We start from the raw sequence: 24,149 nt of genomic DNA on the forward strand, positions 1-24,149 counted from the left end.
GAATGGTTCGCACACACAATGTGAGTAATCTATTCGTAGCAGAGCTAAAGTTCTAGATAATAACATTGATGCTGCTTGAATAAAGACTAATTTTTGAATTCTTGCATTTCTTGCGACGCCGACCACCGAAATGGCAGGGAAGAAGGACAAAAAGCAGAAGAAAAAGAACAAACCGCTGGTGAGAACTCAATTTTAGTCACTTTAAATGTTTATTTACAATGTATATTTCCTAAACGCAAAATAATAGATGAAATTATGTTCATTATAATGCAGAAATACGTATTTCTAATAAACCTTACGAACGGCGTCATGTTCCTAAGCAACACCTCACTTTCTTCTCTGGTCCCATACATTTAATTTGATGTCTTGTTATGTGCAATCATGGGTTTTCGCTGTATGAATTCTCCGATGTCGACTGATTTTGAAGGTTGTTTTTCTTCAGTCTCTTGAGATAATTATATTTTATGTGTAGAATGGTATTGCCCAAACAAACGAGGATCTGGTGAATGAAATGATGGAAATGTATCTTGCAAATGTATTATTTAGCAATATAGCCTAGACCCTAGTGCCGGATTTTTAAATTGAACTTTGAAGAAGAAAAAAATCAGAAGAAGAGCAAATACAGAAAATTAGTAGGCCTAGGGTCTGTCTATCGCCAACACGAAATTCTATGGTTAAATGATTGACATGTCCAAGTTGCAAACAAATAAATGAAGAAATCAATAAATGATAAGCAAGTAATTAGGTCTTTTTTGTTCCTTCACTCTTCAGGAAGTTCGTCTTAATTTTATGTTGTAGTTCACGCTGCACTGTCTCATGTAGCCTTAGACCGAATTTTCCGTCTCTTTCGTTCGTTAGCCTCTTATTGGGGTAGGGTCGGCCGGCTCTCTCTTTAGAGACGGAAACCGTCTATACACATTCCCTTGATAACGCCACGGCCATTTCAGGTCGTAGCGTTTTGCCCCCAAAATCCCCAAAATGTCATTTTACCTCGTGCATTGATTATAAAAAATTAGGAGAAGGTTATACTTCATCGGTTCCACTTACCAACTTGATTGAAATAATCCGTTTAACGGTCCCTTTTATTAAGAAAATTATGGGTCAAAATCGACATCCATGTTGAAATCTTGCAAGCCGTGTTAAACTCTCGCTGCGCACGGAGTCATCTAAATCAATCTCATCCCTTCTAGTCTACGCCGAAGGCAAAACGATTATGAAGGAAAAACTGTGCGCCATCTACACGTTCGTAATGGCGTTATCACAGATGACTCCGTGCGCAGCGAGAGTTTAACACGGCTTGCAAGATTTCAACATGGATGTCGATTTTGACCCATAATTTCCTTAAAAGGGACCATTAAATGGATTATTTCAGTCAAGTTGGTAAGTGGAACCGATGTAGTATAACCTTCTCCTAATTTTAAATAATCAATGCATGAGGTAAAATGACATTTTGGGGGATTTTGGGGGCAAAACGCTACGACCTGAAATGGCCGTGGCGTTATCAAGGGAATGTGTATAGACGGTTTCCGTCTCTAAAGAGAGAGCCGGCCGACCCTACCCCAATAAGAGGCTAACGAACGAAAGAGACGGAAAATTCGGTCTAATGTAGCCTATGCTCATCTTCTTAACCGTAATTGTTTCACAACCCTGTCCTTGACACAAATTTATTATCACAAGTTTGACGTCCTGAGGAAATATATTTTTCTGCTCGATGTTAATAAACCTGTTGATTTCAATGATTTCAATTTTTAAATAAAGGTGAACTTTAGATGAAAGTTTTTATACCTGTTTGATGTTATAATTATCAATTATAATTTAGAATCTTAATGACATTGAGCTTTTTCAATATTTTTGGAAGGAGATTCTACATATCTGAGTCTGCTTTATTGAGTACTGCAACCTTTGAATTGTATTACTGTTTCCTTTAAGAATTCCACTTGATTACAGATTTGAAAGACAATTCCCCTTTTAAACTAAAGTACATGAAGAAGATACAGCTTTGATATTATTAACAATCAATTGATTATGAACTACACTGTGTACTATCAGAATACTATCAATTAACCAGGATCTGGACATAGACTCGTAGAGGCATCTTAACCTGTATCAAGAAGTGAACCTTGAGTATATCTATGTTTACTTTTGCAGTCCCGTATTGGGACAGCGTTGTTCCCTCGAGCCATTTTCGCTGCTGTGCCTCGATCCCCGGAGCCTCCTAAGCCAGCCCAGAGCCCTGCCCCTAGTCATTCTAGGCCAGCATCAGCATTATCTAGCGCCATCATGGATGCTACTTTTGTAGGGAGAGCAATAGGTGAGGCTGCTTGATTCAATAATGTGAATAATAAATGCGAAATGAAAAGAGCAGAATCTCCTTAAAGTAATAAAGAAATTCTGGAAATAATATTCAAATGAAGAAAATGAAATTTAATTCTATAAAAAGAAGAGGTTTCATGGGTGCCGCCTACCATTGACTAATGTTTGCAAAAGAGAATAGGCCTAGGTCAGAGAATAAAAAGACTAGAAAGTATTGAAACATTGAATTGACTGAAGAATGGGCTGATATGACAATAACAATCTATTTATAGATGTAGATGAATATAATTTTATATATATATATAAAGCATTTTATCTACACATTGATGAAGGGGAAATTATATTTTAAGGCTTTCTCAGTGTTATAAATCAACAGTTAATTATTTGCAAGAATGTAAACAAATCTTTGGAAAATCCCTTACACTAAACTTCCTGATATTCATAAGCTACAAATTATGTAGGTATGATTTATTCAACAATATGAAACTCCATTCCAATATAAACAGCAAGCCCATCACCAAACAGCACTCTGAGAGCTACAGGTGACTTCACACCCAGAGAAGAAGGAGGAGGGGTGGATGCAGCAGAGGTGCAGCGTCATCTGGAGAGTGGCAGCATGGCGCGGAGCAGCATGTATGATTACGAGGACAGCGAGGAGGAGGATGATGACGACGATGAAGATCTGGATTATATGGGGATCAGTAGGAGACAGCGTGAGATGGAGTACAATGATGATCCTGGGTAAGCTTGCAGTCTTTCTTCATCTCCTTTTTACAAGGGAATCGTGCTCATGTGCAACTTTGGAATTATAGCCCATTTGGTACTATGTTTTGCATAGTAAATTATTTGCATCCAATGTTACCCTAAATTATTCCAGATAAGCAAACTGGTACATACTTTAACCAAGAAATTAAGGTATTGGTATAACAATACAGTTTGTACCATTTGATTTATTTAAGAATGCAATTTTTCCAAAGTCAGTTTGAAATTCAAATTGAATTAGAAGCACTCAATAAAGAACATCCTTTTTTTAGGAAAAATGAAATTGCATTAATGAGGGCAGAAATAGAAATAAATAGACTTACGAGATAGAATACATTTTTGAGCACTTAGGTGTTTCTATTGCATTCCATTTACTTCTGTGTTCAATATCTCAATTCTTCTAGTTATGCCCGAGTGGGAGACATCCAAAAAATGCTCTCTGAAGAGAAGAGGGGCACCATATCAAATCGGGCCAGGCTCGAGACCCCGCCCACATCAGAAGAAGAATCGCCCAGACTGACAGACCGCACCAGAACCGACACAAACCGGTCTCAACCGGTTCCCTCTCCCCGGGATCCATCAACATTGCCAAGCACCAGCCATGCTGCAGATATCCATACTCAAGATTATGAGGAAAGTCTTCCACAAAGTCATCCTCAAGGTTATTCACAAGGTCATCATGAAGGTCATGAGCAAGGGTACTCTCCAGGAGCCCTGGATGGGGCAGATAGTGGAGGAAATTCTGGCAAGAGGAAAAAGAAGAAAGCAAAAGAGAAGGAGAAGAAACAGAAGAAAGGAAAGAATGGTACTGATGAGTTTGAAGGATTATATGCTCAGCCTATTAAAAAGCATGAGGTAAGGATATTATTTTATCCTAGCTTTGTTTCTTAGCTTATTCAATTTCCCACGATTTCTGCCTATCAATTGTGTTAAATTCAAAAATTCATTTATAAACTGACAAACAGTTTAACACACTTCACTTTTGAATACAATTTGGTCTTTAGTACATGGACAAATCTATATTAAAATTCTTCTTTTTTTTTGTGGGAGGAAAAAAAGCTACACACAATGAGCTCTTTTTTGTTTGATTTTTGTTTTTGTTGTTGTTGCTAGATCAGTTATGAAAGAGACTAAATTGGCTAATTTCATTTCATTTTCTTGGGAATTTTAGAGGGAAAAATAATATATTATTGTATAGACTCTATACCAAGTATCAGAAAAGATAATATAAATTGTGAGTGAGACTTAGTGAGACTTTGCCACTTCATAAAGTATCTATATTTGACTTGCTGGGCAGCTAACTAATAATCCTTTATCACAATAATTATGATCTTTTATGGTACTAATTTCTAGGGTCTTTTGTTTGTCTAGTAAAGTGCCAGTGATTAAATTGAAAATAACCCTTTATCCTGATAATCAATCATTTAAGAAGTAATATATTCTTGTAAAAAACAAATTTCTAAACTATCCAACTGACTGGAGCTGTTTTTTTGTTTCTTGCATCCTTTAGATGAAGCTTTCTTTACTCAAATCATTTTCTGGGAGTTCAATATGTATGAGTCTTGGTGAATTATATATACTTATAATTCAAAACCTCAATGCACCTTCTTTGTTTCTTGCAGCCATTAGAGAGGCATCCATCTATATTATCCAATGAGAGTGACTTTACCGGAGTGTCAGCAGACGACTTCTCAGATCTCATCTCACCTACACCATCATGGAAAAGAAAGCCACAATCACCAGGTTTGTGATTTAACATTAGCATATGGGTAAACCACAATAAATATGGGTTTCAATTGGAGTGTTGTCATTTGCCCTGAAATTCAGGATATGACTCTGCTTTACTCTGCTAAAAATAGTGATATGCATTTTTGAAAAATATGATATGAAATATGTATTTCTTTTTCAAATATATCTGAACCCATCACATTAAAACAAATACAATTACAGTCAAACCTGCTTTAGTGACCACCTGCCTACAAAGACCACCTGCCTACAAAGGCCACATTTGTTGTTTCCCTTGAAAATGATTTCTTATTGAATCATGTACTAAAGGAACCTGTCTACAAAGACCACCTACCTACAAAGGCCACTTTTTGTGTTTCCCTTGGGCGGTCGCTATAGACAGGTTTGACTGTATCTGTTATTGATGAATTTCATACTTAAAAAAGAAGGAAAGTGGAGTAGAAAGATAATGGAAATACTTTTTTATCTTGAGTTGTTTTGTGTTTGCTTATCAATCACTGTATTCACATGGTAATTCCTCTATCAGTAAGAAAGTATCCCAGAAAGTAATTTTCTATTCACTGTAGAATTGTCTTTAGTTGTACCAGTTTTGTCTCATTTGATTCATAGTGAATAAGTATATTGTTATTGCTTCATTGCGTGTAAGACTTTATGTTTATTCTGTTTTTAATTTCTTTTTTGTTGTTTTTGTTCATAACAGATCTCGGCAATCCCGAGGTGGTCTCTGGAAGGAGCAAAAAGAAATCTGGACGATCCAAAACAAAGAATGTTGTGAATGAACCTGTAAGTTGTATCTCTCACATACCTGTATAATATTCATCTCTATCATTTATTACATACCATATTATATATTTAATCGAGTCACATCTCAAGTTTCCAACTTGGTTTCAATACTTCATTTTCAAGACTTGGTGGAGCCTGCATGGGGCACAATCTGAAATACGTTTCATATTGATTGAGATTTATTAAACAAACAAAAACATGTAAATGGAATACAAGTGAATAATCAGAGATAAAATAATGTGTATGTACATGTGTATATGGAGTGAAGCTATTGTCAATCCAAATACTGAAATCAGTTTTGAATAATACACCTTTACAATTACAACAGAACATCTACAGGACACATTGAGCATTTTCTTCCAATCTGCATTGGATCTCTTTGCAAGTTTTATGCAAATTGATTTCTTTTAAGATTTTATAATTGATTGCATAGATATAAACAGGTATCAATATACTCAAGCTCTGCTTATATCTGACAGATGATCGAGAAAGTGAGAGTAGACAACAACCAGTATACTGCAGCTCCGCCCCCTGTTACACCTCAAGATAATGGTAAGTGATAATGCTGCTCTATACAATGCATAATTTACATATTTTAATCAAACCTGCCATGCATAGATGCTCTGTCTCTATAAAGGCCACGTGTCTATAGCAATAACTGTAACTTAACTGTTTTCCTGAGGTAAGGTTTGAAAATATGGGCCTTACTGTATATATTCCAGCTAAAAAATAATGCTTTATCTCAGATTTGTTTGTTAATTGATTGGCTAGCAAATCAGTAAACTATTCCAGTGAATGTCTATAATAGTAATACGCTAAGGCTCCGCGGGGGAGCATGACGTCTCCGCCGGCCTTTGTATTCTATTGTTTTTTAATGAGATCGCCGACCCAAGTTGGTGCGGCTATCTCCTCCTGAACCCTGCCCTCGGGGTACCCGTGCCCGGTGCCGTCGTCCGCGGGAGAGTCTACTCTAGCGAATTGGCTATACTCCGCCCGAGGTCCTCCTCCGTGTCGACGTCCAGGGCGAAAACAGACGCGATATGCATAATGCAGGATATGCGTGACGACAGAGACACCTCATGGATATTCAACATTACATCCGTAGACACACGACAGACGACGAGCAACTCACATTAAGTTGCGTATTAAATGCACGATGCACACGGTCGGGCTTACCCGAGTAAAGCATCTTTGTATAGGATATCCTTTGTAGTAGCTGCATAAGCCGCAGAGATACACACGAAGCTTCGATCCCGTCCACGTCCAAACTTAGAGACCTATTTCCATCATGATTGCCGCGATTTTGATATAGTTTTCGTGAATGGAGGTATGAAATCAAAGCTTATTTTGTGATTATGACGGTTAATGTATACTAATGTATACTACATTTTGATTATCACTTTCTAAAGGAAAGTTTTCACAAGAAAACCATTGGACTGACAGTTGCAGTCGCAAGCTGCCTTCAGTCCTCACACATACACAGTGCAGTGTAACACCGGCACCGCGCAGCGCAGGCTTCCGAGGCCTGCGGCGTCGGTGTTCGAGCTTCATGGAGTTACGCTGGAGTGTGTGCGAGTTCGATCAGCTGAGCTGAGCTCGAGTCGAAGAGATTTGACACTTTGAAATTGTTATCTGTTGGTTTGCATCACGATTTCAATATAGTTTCGTGAATAGATTTACGAAACCTGAGCTTAGAATTAGTAAAAGTATTACTAATGTCTACGTTTTTAAACGACTGTCTGATTTTCTTGTGAAAATTTTACTTTGAAAAATGATTATCGAAATTCATGGTCAGAAAATAATCACAATCTAGATCTATTAATTATGTTACAGTTCTTGCATCAAAGCAATGCATGAAAACTTAGTTATTGAACTAGAAAAATGTTGTTTTTTTAAATAGGCAATTAGACCTATTAAGTATTAAGCCTGAAACCTTCGCCTACTAAACAAATCTCAACAAAGTGTAGGCCTATCCTTTTATGAATTAATGAAAAAGTAGCCCCAGAAAAAAGAGCCCCCGAAAGTTGAAAAAGTAGCCCCCGAAAATTTCCCAAAATTCGAAATGGAGCCCCCGAAATGAAAAAACTTAATTTTTTGCCTGCGCCCCCCCCCCCCTCTAGAATCCCGCGGATTTCCGCGGGTCCTGAGTTGAGTGTATATATAATATAGGCGTGGGGTCCACGGGTTTCAAGGGGCCATAAACCCCCAAAAGCTCGGGGGTTACGTTCTTCAAAGTTGGGGGGGGGGGGGGGGAGAGATCAGATCGCGGCGAGTTGAGTGTATATACAATATAGGCGTGGGGTCCACGGGTTTCAAGGGGCCATAAACCCCCGAAAGATTGGGGGGTTTAGGCGTTTAGGGTCAGATAAGCATATTTTTAATACTTTATTTGTGACACTTGCGGGTCACTAATTGGCGTGGGGTCAATACGTAGAGTTGCGTAGTGTTGCGTACCAACTACGCTGGCCTACGTTACTATATGCTGAGGGACGGAAAGAGGTACGCAAGATGAACGAAAACAATTCAACATGTTTAATTTTTTTCGCGTACTTTCGGCGTAGAAACTTGACGCAGAAAGTACGCCTTTTTACGCAACAGTACGCTACCCTACGCCAGATCGTCAAAGCAGTAAAAGCTTTCTACACAGTAAGCAACCATAAGCAAACCTGTACGCCAGCCTACGCATAACCTACGCAGGGACTATTTTCCCATTAATATGCAGCCTAATTTCTGCGTAGTCGGTACGCCACACTACGGAACTCTACGCAGTTCCAGTGGCTTAAAGAATAACTACAGGTACAGTTGGATCGTTTTTGTTTTTTTTTATATATAAGGCCAAATTAAAAAAAAAAACATGTTTAGCGTCCTGTTTTTTTGAAAAATGGGAAGGAGGAGGCCCTTTTTTTTTTTTTTTTTTTCAAAATGGCCGCTCCGTACATTTTCCCTGACACTCTGGCTATTTTTCAAGATGGCGGCCGACAATTTTTTTTTTTTTTTTTTTTAAAAACAGAAATACATTTTAGCAGTGTTTTTCATGTTTTTTTTCTTTCAAAAAAAAAAAAATAAATAAAAATAAAAAAAATAAAAATAGGAGGCGGCCCCCAAAAAGGAAGCAGGCGGGGACGCTGTTTTTTTTTTCTTTCAAAAAAAAAAAAAAAAAAAAAAAAAAAAAAATATTAAACAATTACAAATTTTTTTTTAAAAATGTTTAAAAAAATTTAAAAAATTTAAAAAATAAATAGGAGGCGGTCCCCAAAAATAATCGGGCGGGGACGCTCAACATGTATATTTTTTTAATGGCCTGAATGGCAAGCAAAGTTCTTGGTGGTTTTAATTTAGACAGTCTCTATATATCTATTTCACCCCCGCCCCCCTCTAGAATCCCGCGGATTTCCGCGGGTCCTGCTAGTTCTTGAAGTAAAGGTACTTGTTTATGTGAATACAAATTTAAAACAATTTTTACTAAATGTTTTTAATGAAGGCACTATATGTCATTATTTCTTGAAAGATGAACTTGATTAAAAACTAAAATAGGATATTGCATATTGGAATGATTGTAAATTTCTCTGTTTTAAAGCCCATCTGTACTAGTTTGGCCAGGAGGGATTAGACCACCCATCGTGGTCACTGACAGGTGCATGGTTATCTCATTAACTCAGCTCTCAATTAACATAAGAAAAAGAGGATCATGGGGGACCAACGGGCACCGCTTAGGCATTGTTTTCTATATAGAGGGAGCAAGTAGATACAAGTAGTGCAATGGGGCTTTAAGTCACCATTTCGATGCAGTATTTAGCAATCGCATCTAGGATGTGTGTAACATATAGCTAATACTGTACCTTATTTGTAATATCACGCAGACATCTACAGTCATCTTAGCCGGGCAGATTCCCTCAACCAGTCCGCCAGCGATGATTACCTGAGGAGGACAAACGAGAGACTGGAGACGGAGTTGGATCTGATACAAAGGGAGAGGGATGATCTCATGAACACTCTAGATCAACGCACGAAGCAATTGGTAGAAGAGAGAGGCAGGAGAACAGATTTGAATAAATCCTTGGGGCTTGTCAGTAAGTTACTATAGTAAAGGAAAGTGTTATCATATATCGTCGCCTGGCTGGCAGAAGGGCATTAGCTGGAATTTCAGATCAATAATGAAACTTTAAGCAGAAGGACGTTAGCACTAAATCGCCTCTAACTTCGATAAAACTGACTTATTTTAGAGAAAAAAATTGTGGCCGTGTTCTACTACAACATTTCTATTAGTCTTTTATGTTTTAAGCCAATTTTCGGGATGGAAAAGCAGTATAAATATAAAACAAATCTTTAAATGCAAATAATTTGAAAAGTAGTTTTCGAGTCGCTCGTGCGCTAACGCCCTTATGCCACCCGGCCGACGATATGCTCCATGGGCAACTACAAGACATAATTAACCCAGGCTGCTGGTATAGTTGAAATGTGTTCTTATTCTACATATGAACTAGTCACGCTATGTGAAATGAACGTAGATTGATCAAAACCCAATTGCTAACGATTCTTCTGTAGCCATATGAATACCTGAATTCTGTATAATGATTACTCTCTGCAATAAGCCTATTCTTCAAATGTTTTCAGCACTTTAAGCACAGATTCTATCCATTTGTAGTTTGTTCTGATCCCATGCAATATGTATATGGGAGCTAAATCTCTAGCCCTGGTTTAGTACTTAATTTGTAGAAAGAAACATATGTACTATTTATTTGTTGTGCAATATTAATCCAATAATATTTTAAATGCTATGTCAAAGAGTTGTGACAAAGTTTACCTTATTTGTTGACGTCTTTCATAGGTGATCTGGAGGCTCAAGTGGGAGAACTGAGTGATACTTGTCATCGCCAGAGAGATGAGAAGCGGGTACTTCAAGAGGCCAACAAAAGACTCAAGGGAGAGAATATGACCCTACAAGACATGGCTCAGTCTAATCAGGAAGATGATGGTGAGGGGTGGATAAAGAAGGGGAGGTTGGATGTTGATGATGAGGGGTGGAGGAGAAAGAGGAGGGTGGATGATGATGATGACGATGATGATGATGATGACGATGATGATGATGATGACAATGATGATGTCGACGATAATGAAGACTTCCGTGATGATGATGATCTAGACGATGATGATGTCTGCGATTATGACCACTATGATCACAATGGTGACGATGATGAGGCTGATGATGATGATGATATCGACGATGATGACGACGACAATGATGATGATGGACGATGAAACAAATATGACAGGACTTTATGCTGGTTATGGAATGATGAAACCAGGATCAAATAGTATCCAAACACACGTACTGGATGGTGATGATAATAGTGATTTAATTACTTTAATGAACTGTGAAATTCCACAGTGTTTGTGCATTTAAGATTAACAAAAAAAAATTGTTCTTGAAATTCTGCAGGGATGTATTTGAATCAACTCAAAAAGCAGGCAGGGGCTGTGATACAGGACAATGAAGAGCTTAAAAATGTCATCCATAAACTCAACGTTCAGCTCAGTAGATACCAAGCCAAATACGCACCTCCGCAGGTATGTACTGGTAGCTGTTTATACATGTATATCAGATGAAATGTTTGCACTATAAATGTCTAAAAAGATTGTGAGTTAAAAAAAGAAATACCCCCCCCCCCCGAAATGATATAGTATTTCAACCGTAATAAGTATTCAAAATTAGTGAATTTGTTCTTTTCATATGATTAAGCCTGCTATAGTAACCTAAATGTTGTGTTTCCCTTGAAAAAAATTATTGTTGAAACATGCATTAAAAGAACCTGTACACAAAGACCACCTGTGCATAATAATTTCTTGTCTCCCTTGAATGACCCTTATACACACTTTCCCTGTATTTTCTCATTCTCAGAAGGGGGATCCCCCAGGTCTACCCACCAGGGGAAGCACCCCAAGATGGCTGACAGACACCAAGTACCTCTCCCCTCTCATCACCGCCTACGAGGCTCAACTCATGGAGAAGGAGGAGGAGATCCAGGTGAACGTAGAAGAGGTGGAGGAGCTGAGAAGGAGCGCAGAGGAGGTGATCAGGGAGAACCAGAGGCTCTATCGGAAGCTGGAGGAGACCGGCGGTGGAGGGGTGGGGCCAAAGGCCAAGAAATCAGAGAGCTGGTAAGTGGTGTGTTCCTTTACTTCAGTAACAAAAACAAAATCTAAAAATAATGCATGCCCATGCACTCGATATGTTGAAGTGGTTATTTTGTTTTCTAGACTTGCAGGGTAGCTGCTGAAATAGAAGGAAGATGCATCAGAGATGTAGAGAAACAAGTGGGAAGAGAGAGAGAGAGAGAGAGAGAGAGGCACAGAGAGAGGGAGGGAGCTAGGGAGAGAGAGAGAGAGAGAGAGAGAGAGAGAGAGAGAGAGAGAGAGAGAAGAGTGAGGCAGGCAAAGAGAGAGGGGGATAAAAGCTATTTATATGGGTTACAAATGAAATAAAATCGTAAATGTGAATATATAAATGAACTAATGTATATGCAAAGAGTATATTAGAAAAGATGATAGGAATATATGATAGCAAGTTATTTTACAGTTAAAAGAATAGATCATGATCTTTTTAAAAACTATAAAGTGGAATTTTTCCCTTTCTGTTCCAGGTTAAATGAAATAGAAGAACAGGCTCAACTAGTCCTGGAGGAAAATCAAGTGGTCCTAGAACAAATGGACCTGCAACAGAAGAAACTCCATGAGCAGCAGAGGAAACATGCTCAGGAAAGTAAGTACAATTTTCAAAGATAGGCAATTAGATAAGGTTAGATGAGGCCTAGTGGTAAATGAGGTGGATTCTAAAATGGGATCTAGGTCCCAGGTTCAAATCAAGAGGTCTTATTACAAAACAGATGGACCTGCAATAGAATAAACTCTGTGATCAGCAGAGAAACCGCGCCCAGGAAAGTAAACTGATACTGTGATCAGTTAATGGTTAGATTACAAAATCAAAACGAGCAAAGTTGGTTTTAGAGAAGTGGTCTTAAAGCAATTAAAGTTGGCTTAAATCAAGTTCATGCTCAGCACCCTTTGAATCGAATCCTCAGTTACCAAGGCTTTCAGATAGGACATAAAACTGCAGGTCCCTTGGAGTAAGAGTTCAGAGTATATTAGCCTTCTGATAATAGCACTTAAATAATTAATCAACCAGGATTAATCAAATAAAAAATCAAAAGCCTTTGAATCAATATTAACAAAAAAAATTTGTTGTGAGATTATCTGGCTTATATTTGTATCTTTTATGCTAGTGCTCATATTCAAAGCTCTGTAATAGAAGTTCCAGAGTACAGACTTTCATACTTGATATGCATATTCCACCATTGAATTTTATATGTAATATGGTTCTTTTTCTTATTTTATAAATCAAGCTATAAGACTTACAAAACGTCTGACCCTGGTAGAATCGGAGAAGAATGGAGTGGAGAGTGAGCTGTCCGAGCTACAAATAAAGTACGGTGCCCTCAAGGACCAACATGAGAGATCCGTCAGAGAGGTCGAGAGCCAGATGCCGGTACAAGAACATCTTAATACCGTTGCAGAGTACAAGAGGTAAGAACAACTCAAAGAGCTTAATTTTCTCAATACCAAAAGATAAAGAACTTAATTTTAACTTTCAAATAAGTGTGGAATGGCCTATTTCTGTGGGAGAAGGATAGCTGATACATTGATTCCTCCACTTTTTTTTATAGACCACCATGTAGACCATCTTGTATTTTAAAAAGTTTTTAAAAAAAACGTAGAAGCAGTGCCATATTGTTAACAGATACCTGTTTACTGTAATATAAGCATTTAGGGTAGACAGCTATATAAGCATGATATTTAAAATGCCCTATTTCAGTGTTAGTAGATTTGTCTCAGTCAGCAAGTTGTCTGTGATTGTCAGTACAATCTAGACACTTTAGGTGCATCATTGACAATGTTTTTTTTTTTAAATTCCATTCTAGACATCTGTTACTTATTCTGTCTTTTTAATGTCTTTCATCATGTTTTGTCTTTATATGTTAGTTTTAAGAATATGTTACTTGCAGTATTTTGTGAACTTTGGTACATTCTTCCTTATTGTCCATTCCCTATATTTTCCCTGATAGTGCTTACTACTTCCTTTTAAAATTTAGTTCATAGGTCGTTGGTTTCTTTAATCATATACGATACTTTTGATTGTTTTTACAAATTGATCTAAAGCATTTAGAAACATTTGTATTGAGCGCTATATATATATATATATAACTTATTATTATTATTTAATTATTTTCTCTGGTAGGAGTATGCATGACCTGAAGCGTCAGGTCGAAGCAGAGACAGAGAACACACTCTCCAGACTGACGGCTGTAGAGACAGAGAAGCAGAGTGTAGCAATGAGAGTAGTCGACTATCAAGCAGAGAATAGTCAACTCAAAGGAGAGATACAAGCAATGCTAAAGGCTCAGAAGTAAGACAAATCAATAGATGACAAGATATAACAAGATAATTTAGCAAGTTCTGAATACCTAAATATATGCATCACATATGAATTTTTTAGTCTGATCTGAACTTACTATACTCTTAACTTCTTTATATGATTAAGGGCATATCCTTTATTTTTATTTTTTTAAAGCTGGGGCATGATTCTGCTGTATGACATGGGGATATTTGGATTTGAATAATGAACTTAATAAAATGGAGAGATGTACTGAAACCATTTTGAATCCCTTTAACAGCATATTTTTTTCATTACAGCATAAATTCCCCCAAAAGGTTATTGAATGGATTGTTAAATGAGAGAAAACAAGAATATAAAAGTTGTCATTACTGGCCATATTAAATATGATTTTTTTTATATGAAGTGTAGATAACATGTATCTGTATGTAATGTAGATCATGTAAGCATTTCCATCTCATCAATATAAAGCACATTTACCATCATCATCTCCCTTTCTCCTCTTCTTTATCTGCCCCCCCCCAATCTCTCTCTCTCTTCCTCTGTTACCCAATTTTTTTTTTCTCTCTTCTCTCTCTCTCTTTCTCTTTCTCTTTCCCTCTCTTTCTCTCTCTGTCTCTCCCTTTCTCTCTCTCCGTTTCTCTCTCATACAGACGTTTACAGCACAAGCTGACGATGCTAGAGAAGGAGTTATCTCATTCAGAAGCCAGAGAGAAGGCAGCCAATCAGCATCTCAATAGAGTCCTGGAGATAGCTGAACAGACGGCTGCAGAGAGAGATTCATACAAAAAGATGGTAAGTATTTTACTTTAGTGTCAAATTCACATGACATTGTTTATTTATTCATTTGTCATATGTCTATTAATTTCTCTTTTTTTTTTGGGGGGGGGGGGCTGGGGAAGGATGTTTTAGAATTTCTCCTGTGTTGCTCCATAAGTGAGGTTACGTGTCATTGCAAACTTCCTTGCAACTGTTTTAATGTTTTGTTTTCTCATTCATCGTTATGTTGTCTTATAGTATTTCTTTCTATTTGACTCAATCTTTTATTCTGTCTGCAAGTATTTTGTATTTATTCTCTCTCCATCTCTCTTTCTATCTCTCTCTCTCTCTCTCTCTCTCTGTCTTCCTAAATGCTGAGAGCTACCTTGTAAAAGGATTTACCCCTAACATTTTACCCAAGTAAGGGGGGGGGGGGGGGGGTATACTCCAAGGAGAAGTTATCCAAGAATCAATTTTATGATGTACAGCAAACTAATATATTTATCCTGCATTCTGAATTTGTGATTATATTTCTTTAGGCACATACACAAGCCCAGGAGAAAGAGAGAGCAGTGAACAAGATGATAGCTGGCAATGTTGCCATCGGCAGAATGGAAGAAAAACTCAAGGTAATTAAGGGACCACAAAAACCTCCCTACAACTTACTATTCATCTCAGTGATATAAATATCACATTGTGTTGCATCAAATAACAGATAATATACCAACAAAGTATGTAAAAATTAACTGAGAGAACATCAGCTAAGAAGTCAAAGAATGGAATATAGAAATGAAGATGTAGCCTTATTGCATAACTTAGATGGAGATATGGAGGAATTAAGTCAAAATTCACAGAAATATTTTAAAGCTTAGAAGATATGCTGGGAAAAGGTGGAAGTAAAATAAATAAAGAAGAGGAAAAAAAATTAAAATGAAGAAATTATGGAGAAAACGATGAGGATTATGGAGAAAAGAGGAAAGAATAGAAAGTGGTATGGAGTTGGGTAGGGGGGGGGGGGGGGTGTACTCCCCATGAGCTACTGAAAAATGAAGGAGACACATAGATTTGTAGGCCTGATAATTACCCGATTTAAATCAGTTTCCCAATTTTTTTTTCTCCCGATTTAACCCCTATTTTTCTATATTTTTTCCCAATTTTCGAACTCAAAATGTTGGTAGATGCCATTTGTTTTTCCTGAATCATTTTTTTTTTGGTACTCAAGAGGCGGATGGTTGAGGAAACCCCCCCCCCTTTTTTTTTGGTGCTCACCATCACCTCTGAAACTTGTTAACATTAGTACAATATCTTTGATGATGACAGATGTATAAGCTGAGAGCTGGTGATAAAATAGATGACATTGTAGGTCGTATGAAGGACCAAGATGAGTTTCATACATCGAGACTGAGCCAGTACGAGAGAGAGATGAAACATCTCGGTCAGCTAGTCAGAGAGAAACAAGATGCGCTGGACGAAGTTGCAGCTGATAAACAGTGAGTCTTTATTTCTGTATCCATGTAAATGATTTTGTAGCAATTTGGGTTAAGTTCTGGCAAGACATTAATCTACATTTGCCACTCTCCACCCAGGTGTTAAATGGGTACCGGTAGGAAGGACTTCCTAGGATGATGTGAGCACCGAAATATGTGATGATGTGAGCACCGAAATATGTAGCCTATCTTTAAAGAGCTGGGATAATATTGTGTGTATGTATATTGAACAAGTTATTCAATATTTATATCTAGTAAATATCTGGTATAGACCATCACCAGCATCAAGTTCTAATTGTTGTAATACTTGCATATTAACAAGTCAAATTGAAAATTCTCTATATCATCTAGGCTTCAAAAGTTTCCTTTATAAGCCAAAAATGAACAAAATCAGTGTAATAAATGTGATTATTATTATTTATATATTTTTTTATTATTCATTTTTATTATTATTATTATCATTATTATTATTATTATTATTATTATTTTTTTTTTTTTTTTTTTTTTATTGTAATCTTGTAATGTAATACATATATGAACAAGGTCTATTGATTAAATTTTCTTATAGGAAAGTTGAGGAGCAGTTAGAGGTTGTATGGCAGAGTGCTACTCAAGACAATAAGAGATTAAAGGCCAGGCTTGCCAAGTCTTTAAGGTCATCTTCTGCTGCGGACTCCAATCTCATACCCTTTGGATCTGATTCAGACAACAGAGGGCTCATGTCATCAGAGAGCGATTGAAAGTTAGGACTTTCACTGTTTTATGAAACTCAGGATGAAATGACATTATCATTGAAGACAGCCTTCCATGCATACAGCCCATGAAAATACTTTATACATCCTGAATTGTGTTAATATATAGGAAATTTATAATGCATTGCACAATCAAACAATTGACAGAGGTTCCATACGTTTATCAAATTTGATGCATAGTTGTGTTCTAGAGATTTTTTTGTCGCAGGTATTGTGGGTTTTTTCAATCACAGAGATGGTTCAATCTGCTTTGAATCGTATTCACATCAGACCAATTGCAAGAGTGTCCCTTATTCTACTGTGACTATATGGCCATTATTTCTCATGTTATTTCAATATTTTCAAAAATTAGGTTGCCGTTGGGTGGTATAGTGGGCATTAACCTTAACATTTGAAGAAATAGTGTTGCTATACAATGCATTTGCATTGAAGGTTATTCTCTCAACTCATCTCATGTACCGTATGCATGCGGGTCATTTTACTTTGTTCTTGTAATTTTTCAGTACTTTGATAAAAAGAAAATAAGAGACACTGAATTAACTGTTAGAAATTCAGCACTTTCTGCTATCTTCTTTGCACTTATTTTGCATAAGTTGCAATGAAATACAGTAAGATGTGCTTGAAAGGTGTGGAAACTGCTTAGATAGGTGTTGAAATCGTCTTCAACTTTTTCAATTTTTTTCTTCTTCATGATTTCATGGTCATTGCAATATTCTACCAGGGTGAATTTGATGGTGATCTGTATATATAATATATGTATATCTGAATTTTGTTTATTGGTTAGATATTTTCTATGTGCTTAGCTTGCCATTTTAATGTTTGATGTCTGTTTGAAGGTTTACCTTTGAATTGTAGTGAAGGATTATCAATCAAATTTTTTTTTTTTTAAATCTTTTTTTTACTTTATCTTCTTCTTAGATGTGTTGGAAATTGTATTGGGAAAAGGTATGATTTCAATTATTTAATTATCTATTAATCAACTGTGAAGAAAAAAAATCAATGATAATCACAAAATTGCTGTTGCATACTACTTTAATTTGATGCTGATATTATGTTGCATTAGAATAGGATAATGAGTCGTGAAAGAAAACGAACCTGAAACAAACAAAACCAAAATGCTGGAAACTGTTAAGATATGACATTTCGTCGCTGTTTTCACAAAGTGACGGTAGTGAAAAAAAATTGCATTCACTTTGCGTTACGAATTTCCTCACTACCGTCACTTGGTGAAAATAGGGACGATTTGTTGCATGCTCATTAAATACCAAAGAATTAAAGTTCAAAAAATTGAATATATTCACCTTGAATATCAAAAAAGTTCAAACATTTTATTGAATATCTGTATTTTATGGTGTTAGAGGATTTATCGTCTGTCCTACCAATGTTAGAACTTATCGTAGCTATATCCACTCTAAATTTCCATTTGTATTCATAAATACATGTATATGTGTAGAGAATTACACAAGCCCTACTTTCTTGTGTAGATTTCTATACCGAGTACAATGATGTTATGAATACACTGTGAGTCAATGTACAGCTTTATTGAGGTATGAAATACCTTCAGAAGTTTGTGCTAGATAATGCGTAACTTCAACAAACTTTACATGTATTTGCAAATTATGTTGTAGCTTTAATAGTTTTTTTTGTTGGTGTAAAGGTAATTAGTTAAGCATGTAATCTGTCTACATATCAGTTGTGGTAAATAGTGTGGCCCTCAATTGCAATTAGAGCTTATCTTGTAAATTCTCAGAAATACAGGGAACCATTTGCAATGAAACTTTGTTACTGATAACATCAAAATATCTTTTAGACTTGGTATAAATGTTTGAGGGATTAAAATATGAACAATATATTAGCATCTTTGTATTAAAAATACCATGCATATTTCGACCATTGTGAAGATAGCATGACAATCATCTAATTTGGAGAATTTGCAAGATAACTGCTTAGCTTCTGCTGGGTTACCCTGTACATTATTATTATTTATTGTGTATCTCTCATGGATTAACAAATCTGTACAATGACACATTCCTTCAACCTTGATCTATAATGCACCTTGATTCAAAACCTCACTTGAAAGTGTACTTGATTTGTTTTTATGTGAGTTTCGTTAGCTTCATTGAAAAGCCCATGTTTTTATTATAAATAACATGTTTGTGGAAAACTGCTTTGTTTATCTTGTACTATGGCTGGTTTGACTTGATAGGTGGTTGTTTTATTTGTTTATAATATATTTGTCTACTCATTTGCTGCAAAGTTGTAGGCAATGTTATTTGTTTTTTGCTTTCTTGAGATTTTGAAACAGCATGGGGCAAGTCCACATTTCCGAGTGCCATAAATAACAGGAAACTAGGCATAATAACAGCCATTTAATACAATCAGACTGTAAGCTAATTTAGTCCATACTGCCATCATACTTCGTAATTTGTTTTTATATTTGTCTAATTGCATATTAAATATTATTCATATGGCAATACCAATGAATATATACAGTCAAACATGTCTTCATGGTACCTCTCTATAAAGGCCCTGTGGGTATATAGTGGTCATCTATGTAAGAAACATGTTATAGAACCTGTCTAGAAAGGCCACCTGTCTACAGTGACCACTTTTCCTTTTTCTGCTGGGTTGCCTTTAAAGACAGGTTTAACTGTACTCGTGCACATGCATTCAGTTGTGGGATGATGTACATCAAATAAAGTTAAAGTACTGTACTACAATTCTAGTTTGATTGTAGAATGTATGTACATTCCAACATATTTTGTTCACTTAAAATTTATAAATAGATGAAATTTGGGGCAACCGGTATTGAATTAAATAACAATGTGGTTGAGATTTTTTTCCTTTCATATTTGGTGACTGAAAATAGACAATCAAAATAATGATTTAAAGCTGTACATTAATTTTAAGTACGGTAAGTATATTGTCATATCGAAAGCCTGGTGCTTAATAAAAACGTAATACTTTAAATAATAGCTACATATTTGGTGTTTTGTTTTAACCCCCCTGAATTATTATTTTTTTTTTAACTGCAGTGAAACTTTACAGGTAAATAAGAGCATGAGGCAACTTTTTTTTTTTTTTTTTGGGGGGGGGGGGGGGGGGGGGAAGCAAAAAGATGAAGCCATACACAACAATGGTTCTGATCTGTACTCCCTGAACTGTATAACATAAGAGGAAAGCGAAGTGCTCTATGCTTTTCTCATTTTAATTTTGCCAGGGCACTACTGGTACTTGATTTTTAGTGTCTTGAAGTCTACTGATGCATTCATATACATTTAGTTCATCATCAAAACATCAGGGATTCCACAAACATATTATAACAGAACAGAAAGGTACGATTAGCACAACCCCCCCCCCCCTCAACAAAAAAGATGCATATCACTGGTCATTGTTCTTACAAAAATTATTTTATTACATCAGAAAAGGTACATGACACATTTGATCTTTGAATCTCAAAAATAGATTATCTTCCGTATTTAAAGCCCTCCTAAAACTCTGCGAAGATGGCTAGATTATACACAATTGTATTTTTTTAGTAGCAATACTTACTTAGTATACAAAAACTGCACTTAATTCTTGATAGTATGTTCTTCTATTTTCTTGCATTAGACGATTAAAATGGGTAAAGGCATCATATGCAATATGGTTACAGTTTCATCACAAAAGTCGTTTTCAAGTCGATTTGCTATTACAGAACATTATATGCTCACTACAGAATTTCAGGAATTTGTTTTTGAACGAAACTGCAATATGACTACAAACTAATTTCATCTCATTCATAAAGTAAATTGAAGTATCTATACCTTCTAGTACTTGTATGCAAGTATAGTTAAGTAGAATATTCCCATATTACACCAATTTACAATCATAAAGGTCTTATGAAATCATGTTTGTGATTTTGTTGTTGATGAAATTCCAAGTAATTCTACAAACTGCTATAAATCAATAGCTCACAACATCAAGAAATGAAACACAAATAAAAGGGCATAAACATAAGTTTGGAATGGTAAACGTACATTACATTTGATTGAATCTACCTACAGCTAAGACAATGTCTCTGAACTGCACTACCAAATTGCTCAATTGCTTTTTAAATACCTTGTAATTTGTGCATATTAATTGATGCTTGCTCATGAAAGTAACATACAAAATAACACGGTGCGTGATGAAAATTGTTTAGCGATTATTTTTCTTACAAAAATATTTGAAGGAGTGACTTCCGAGCAAAACCCTTCGTTATTCTGCTAAATGGCATTGTACTGCATTATGTAAAGTATTCATTCCATTGCTATAAGAATACCTCCATTTTGACTACCAACTCTTCATCTATTGATTAAAACTTTCCCAGCACCAAATTAAACAAAATGAAGTCATGAATATCATGGCAAGCTGCATTACCCTACAACAAAGTGGTATTAAAATTATAGTAAACTAATGCTAATACCAAAAGTAAACATATACAAATCATGGTAATCTATGTCATTACAAACAAACATAAACTTAACAATATTTACAAATATTTCAGTAGCACAATGGAACCAATAACTACAAAATAGGAAGAACACAATTGCAATTATAAACAGATCTACATAACATCCACATTATAATAACTAATGAAATAATTGCTTCACAATGACATAAAGACATTCTAGAATTCTGTACAAGAGAAGTGAATTTCATTCCTAAAGTGACCAAATTGGATTTTAAAAAAAAGGACACTAGCTTTAACTACTGATATTAAGGTCGAGCTAATGGGTTTCAACTTTATCCTTGCCTATATTGAGAGCGCCAGGAGTGTCAAGTATGACAGACATGAGCGCTATACAAGAACCCACTATTATTATTATTATATGTACCACATAAACTATTTAAATTAAATATATTCCTGGTGATTAAGGAAAAATATGTTCATATTACCAGTTGACCTCATAACACAAGTGAAAAGTGAGGTCTATTTATATACAGCACTTCATATGGCTATAGCTTACAAATTGTGCAATACAATTTAAAAAACAAACAGGTGTAATTGCTTTAGTAAATTCTCAATCCATCCTGAATTATGACATAACTGTATCAAATTCTGATAAAGAAATGAGACAATGATATATCAAAAACTCAACCAGTGCATGAAAAAGGTTACATATATGCAATTAAGTATGATGATTCAAGGAAGACATTTCAAAAGCCAAATTAAAGGAATTATCTACATCAACATGGGTGTCAAAAATTAAAGTAATTTACAATTCACAAATTATAACTGACCACTTTGTATACAAGGCTTCTGTGGAAAACAGACTGATCCAAGTCTCTGCAACATGACATTAAAAGTTACCTATATGATGACTGATGAGAGAAAAAATAACTTTGATGATATTCAATATGACACACAGAAAAAAGAAGCTTCAACTGTAATAATTATCTTCATTATATGATGTACTATTGGCGACTATCACATCCCTCTACCTGTACTGATATTGTTTCATTCAATGGTGTTGATAACAATAGTGATGATACTAAACAAACAAAAACATAGAAAAGACAGTTTGAAATACAGGCAAATTCAATATTGTACAAATCTTCCAAAGGGATGATGAAGAAATATCACTTTGGTAAACTTTCCCTAAAGTATATTTTATTACTGATTTCCTCATATCTAAAACTATTTATAATATGAGAAAATGGATTTCTGTGACAATGGAAATGATGAATGCCTAGATCTAAAACTTGTTGTTACCGTATTTATAACTGTATAAACTTGCATTTTATTATCTGTGATGCATAATACTTTAATTTATTTTCATTCTATGTAAGACCAAAAATATAATTTGCACAATGAAATGTTTCAGAGTCAACTATATCTGGAATGATGAAAATATTTCACATCCGGCTTTGAAAGAAGAATCCATTCTTAAAATAAGAAGAATATCCTTTTATCTTAAAAGTACACCATCAGTAAATATATCTTGTGAAAAATAACATCATGATTGCGCAAAAATGTATATATTTACATGTGCATATTCATGACCGCTATATCAGATTGGTGTATTATTTTATTCTAAGAAGTAAAGCCATGTGCATAGATATGGGTAGACTGGCATATTGATATTTAAGCTTGATAGCAAGTAAGATGATTGATTGAAATATGACTATCATGGTTTTTCTTATCATAAAATGTAATAAAACTTTAATACAGAGTAATAAAGACTTCTAATGTGAGCACATCAATGGTTTTCACACACCATTACATGAAGAGAGTAAAACGTTAAGATCTCACTTCTAAAATCTATTTAGTATCCCCTCTAATAATAGACTAAAACAATATTTTGTTTCAATTGTTCACAAAATTCATCCTTATTTCAAATAACTCAAATCAATCATACCATATATCTAACAGCCAAATAAAATCTGAAAGATTTGTCAATTGCACATTCCTTTTCACATATAAACAGGTTCCAGAACACATCACAATGGCTTATATTTCCACCATTATGCATAACAATGATCATTTCATGGACCTTCCCTAATTTGGAAGCGCATAGAGACGTTTAAATGTGATATGCGCTACACAAGAACCGAATAATATCATTATCATAATTAATAATAATTTCATCAAAATGCTCTCCACAATCGGATTTCCTTGTAGGAAAGACATGATGAAAACAAAGTTTTGTATAACATGAACTTTGCCCAAGCTCAAGGCATAAACAGAGATAATCGGTTTCGTTGATAGATAAGAGAGTTTATGAAGGCACCATTCATTACTTTCACTTTTGATTTCAGCACTTAGGATGTACCCTGTCAATCATGATATTATGTTCCTTTTCATAGGAACTTGAGAAAGAGAGAGAGAGAGAGAGAGAGAGAGAGAGAGGGGGAGGGGAAGAGAGAAAGAGAGAGGAGGGGGGGGGGGGGGAAGAGAGAAATAGAAATAGAGAAATAGAGAGAGAGAGAGAGAGAGAGAGAGAGAGAGAGAGACAGAGAGAGAATAGAGAGAGAGAGAGAGAAAAAGAGAAGGAGAAAGAAAGAAAGAAAGAGAGAGAGAGAGAGAGAGAGAGAGAGAGAGAGAGAGAGAGACAGAGACAGAGAGAAGAAGAG

The 24,149-nt window shown here is 35.6% G+C and overlaps 1 protein-coding gene across 1 annotated transcript; it reads left to right on the forward strand.

Annotated features, from left to right (window-relative positions):
* The first annotated feature begins 56 nt into the window (after window positions 1–56).
* Window positions 57–17,936, forward strand: LOC591616 (centrosomal protein of 89 kDa). Its single transcript, XM_030975563.1, has 18 exons — window positions 57–178; window positions 2,149–2,311; window positions 2,820–3,054; window positions 3,480–3,930; window positions 4,698–4,818; window positions 5,522–5,604; window positions 6,084–6,156; window positions 9,465–9,674; window positions 10,433–10,579; window positions 11,045–11,172; window positions 11,504–11,763; window positions 12,246–12,364; window positions 13,005–13,185; window positions 13,898–14,065; window positions 14,707–14,848; window positions 15,352–15,441; window positions 16,133–16,302; window positions 16,868–17,936. Exons 1-18 carry the CDS (start codon window positions 131–133, stop codon window positions 17,037–17,039), a joined length of 2,961 nt encoding a protein of 986 aa, XP_030831423.1. The 5' UTR covers window positions 57–130; the 3' UTR covers window positions 17,040–17,936.
* Window positions 17,937–24,149: the final 6,213 nt, after the last annotated feature.

This window comes from Strongylocentrotus purpuratus, unplaced genomic scaffold (assembly GCF_000002235.5).
Source record: "Strongylocentrotus purpuratus isolate Spur 01 unplaced genomic scaffold, Spur_5.0 spur5_scaffold_8, whole genome shotgun sequence".
In the NCBI taxonomy this organism is placed as follows: Eukaryota; Metazoa; Echinodermata; class Echinoidea; order Camarodonta; family Strongylocentrotidae; genus Strongylocentrotus; species Strongylocentrotus purpuratus.

Coding starts and splice junctions, on each gene's coding strand:
- LOC591616 (XM_030975563.1), top strand. CDS start 131: ATGGCAGGGAAGAAGGACAAAAAGCAGAAGAAAAAGAACAAACCGCTG. Junction 9,675..10,432: donor TAAATCCTTGGGGCTTGTCA/GTAAGTTACTAT, acceptor CGTCTTTCATAG/GTGATCTGGAGGCTCAAGTG. Junction 14,849..15,351: donor GAGATTCATACAAAAAGATG/GTAAGTATTTTA, acceptor ATATTTCTTTAG/GCACATACACAAGCCCAGGA.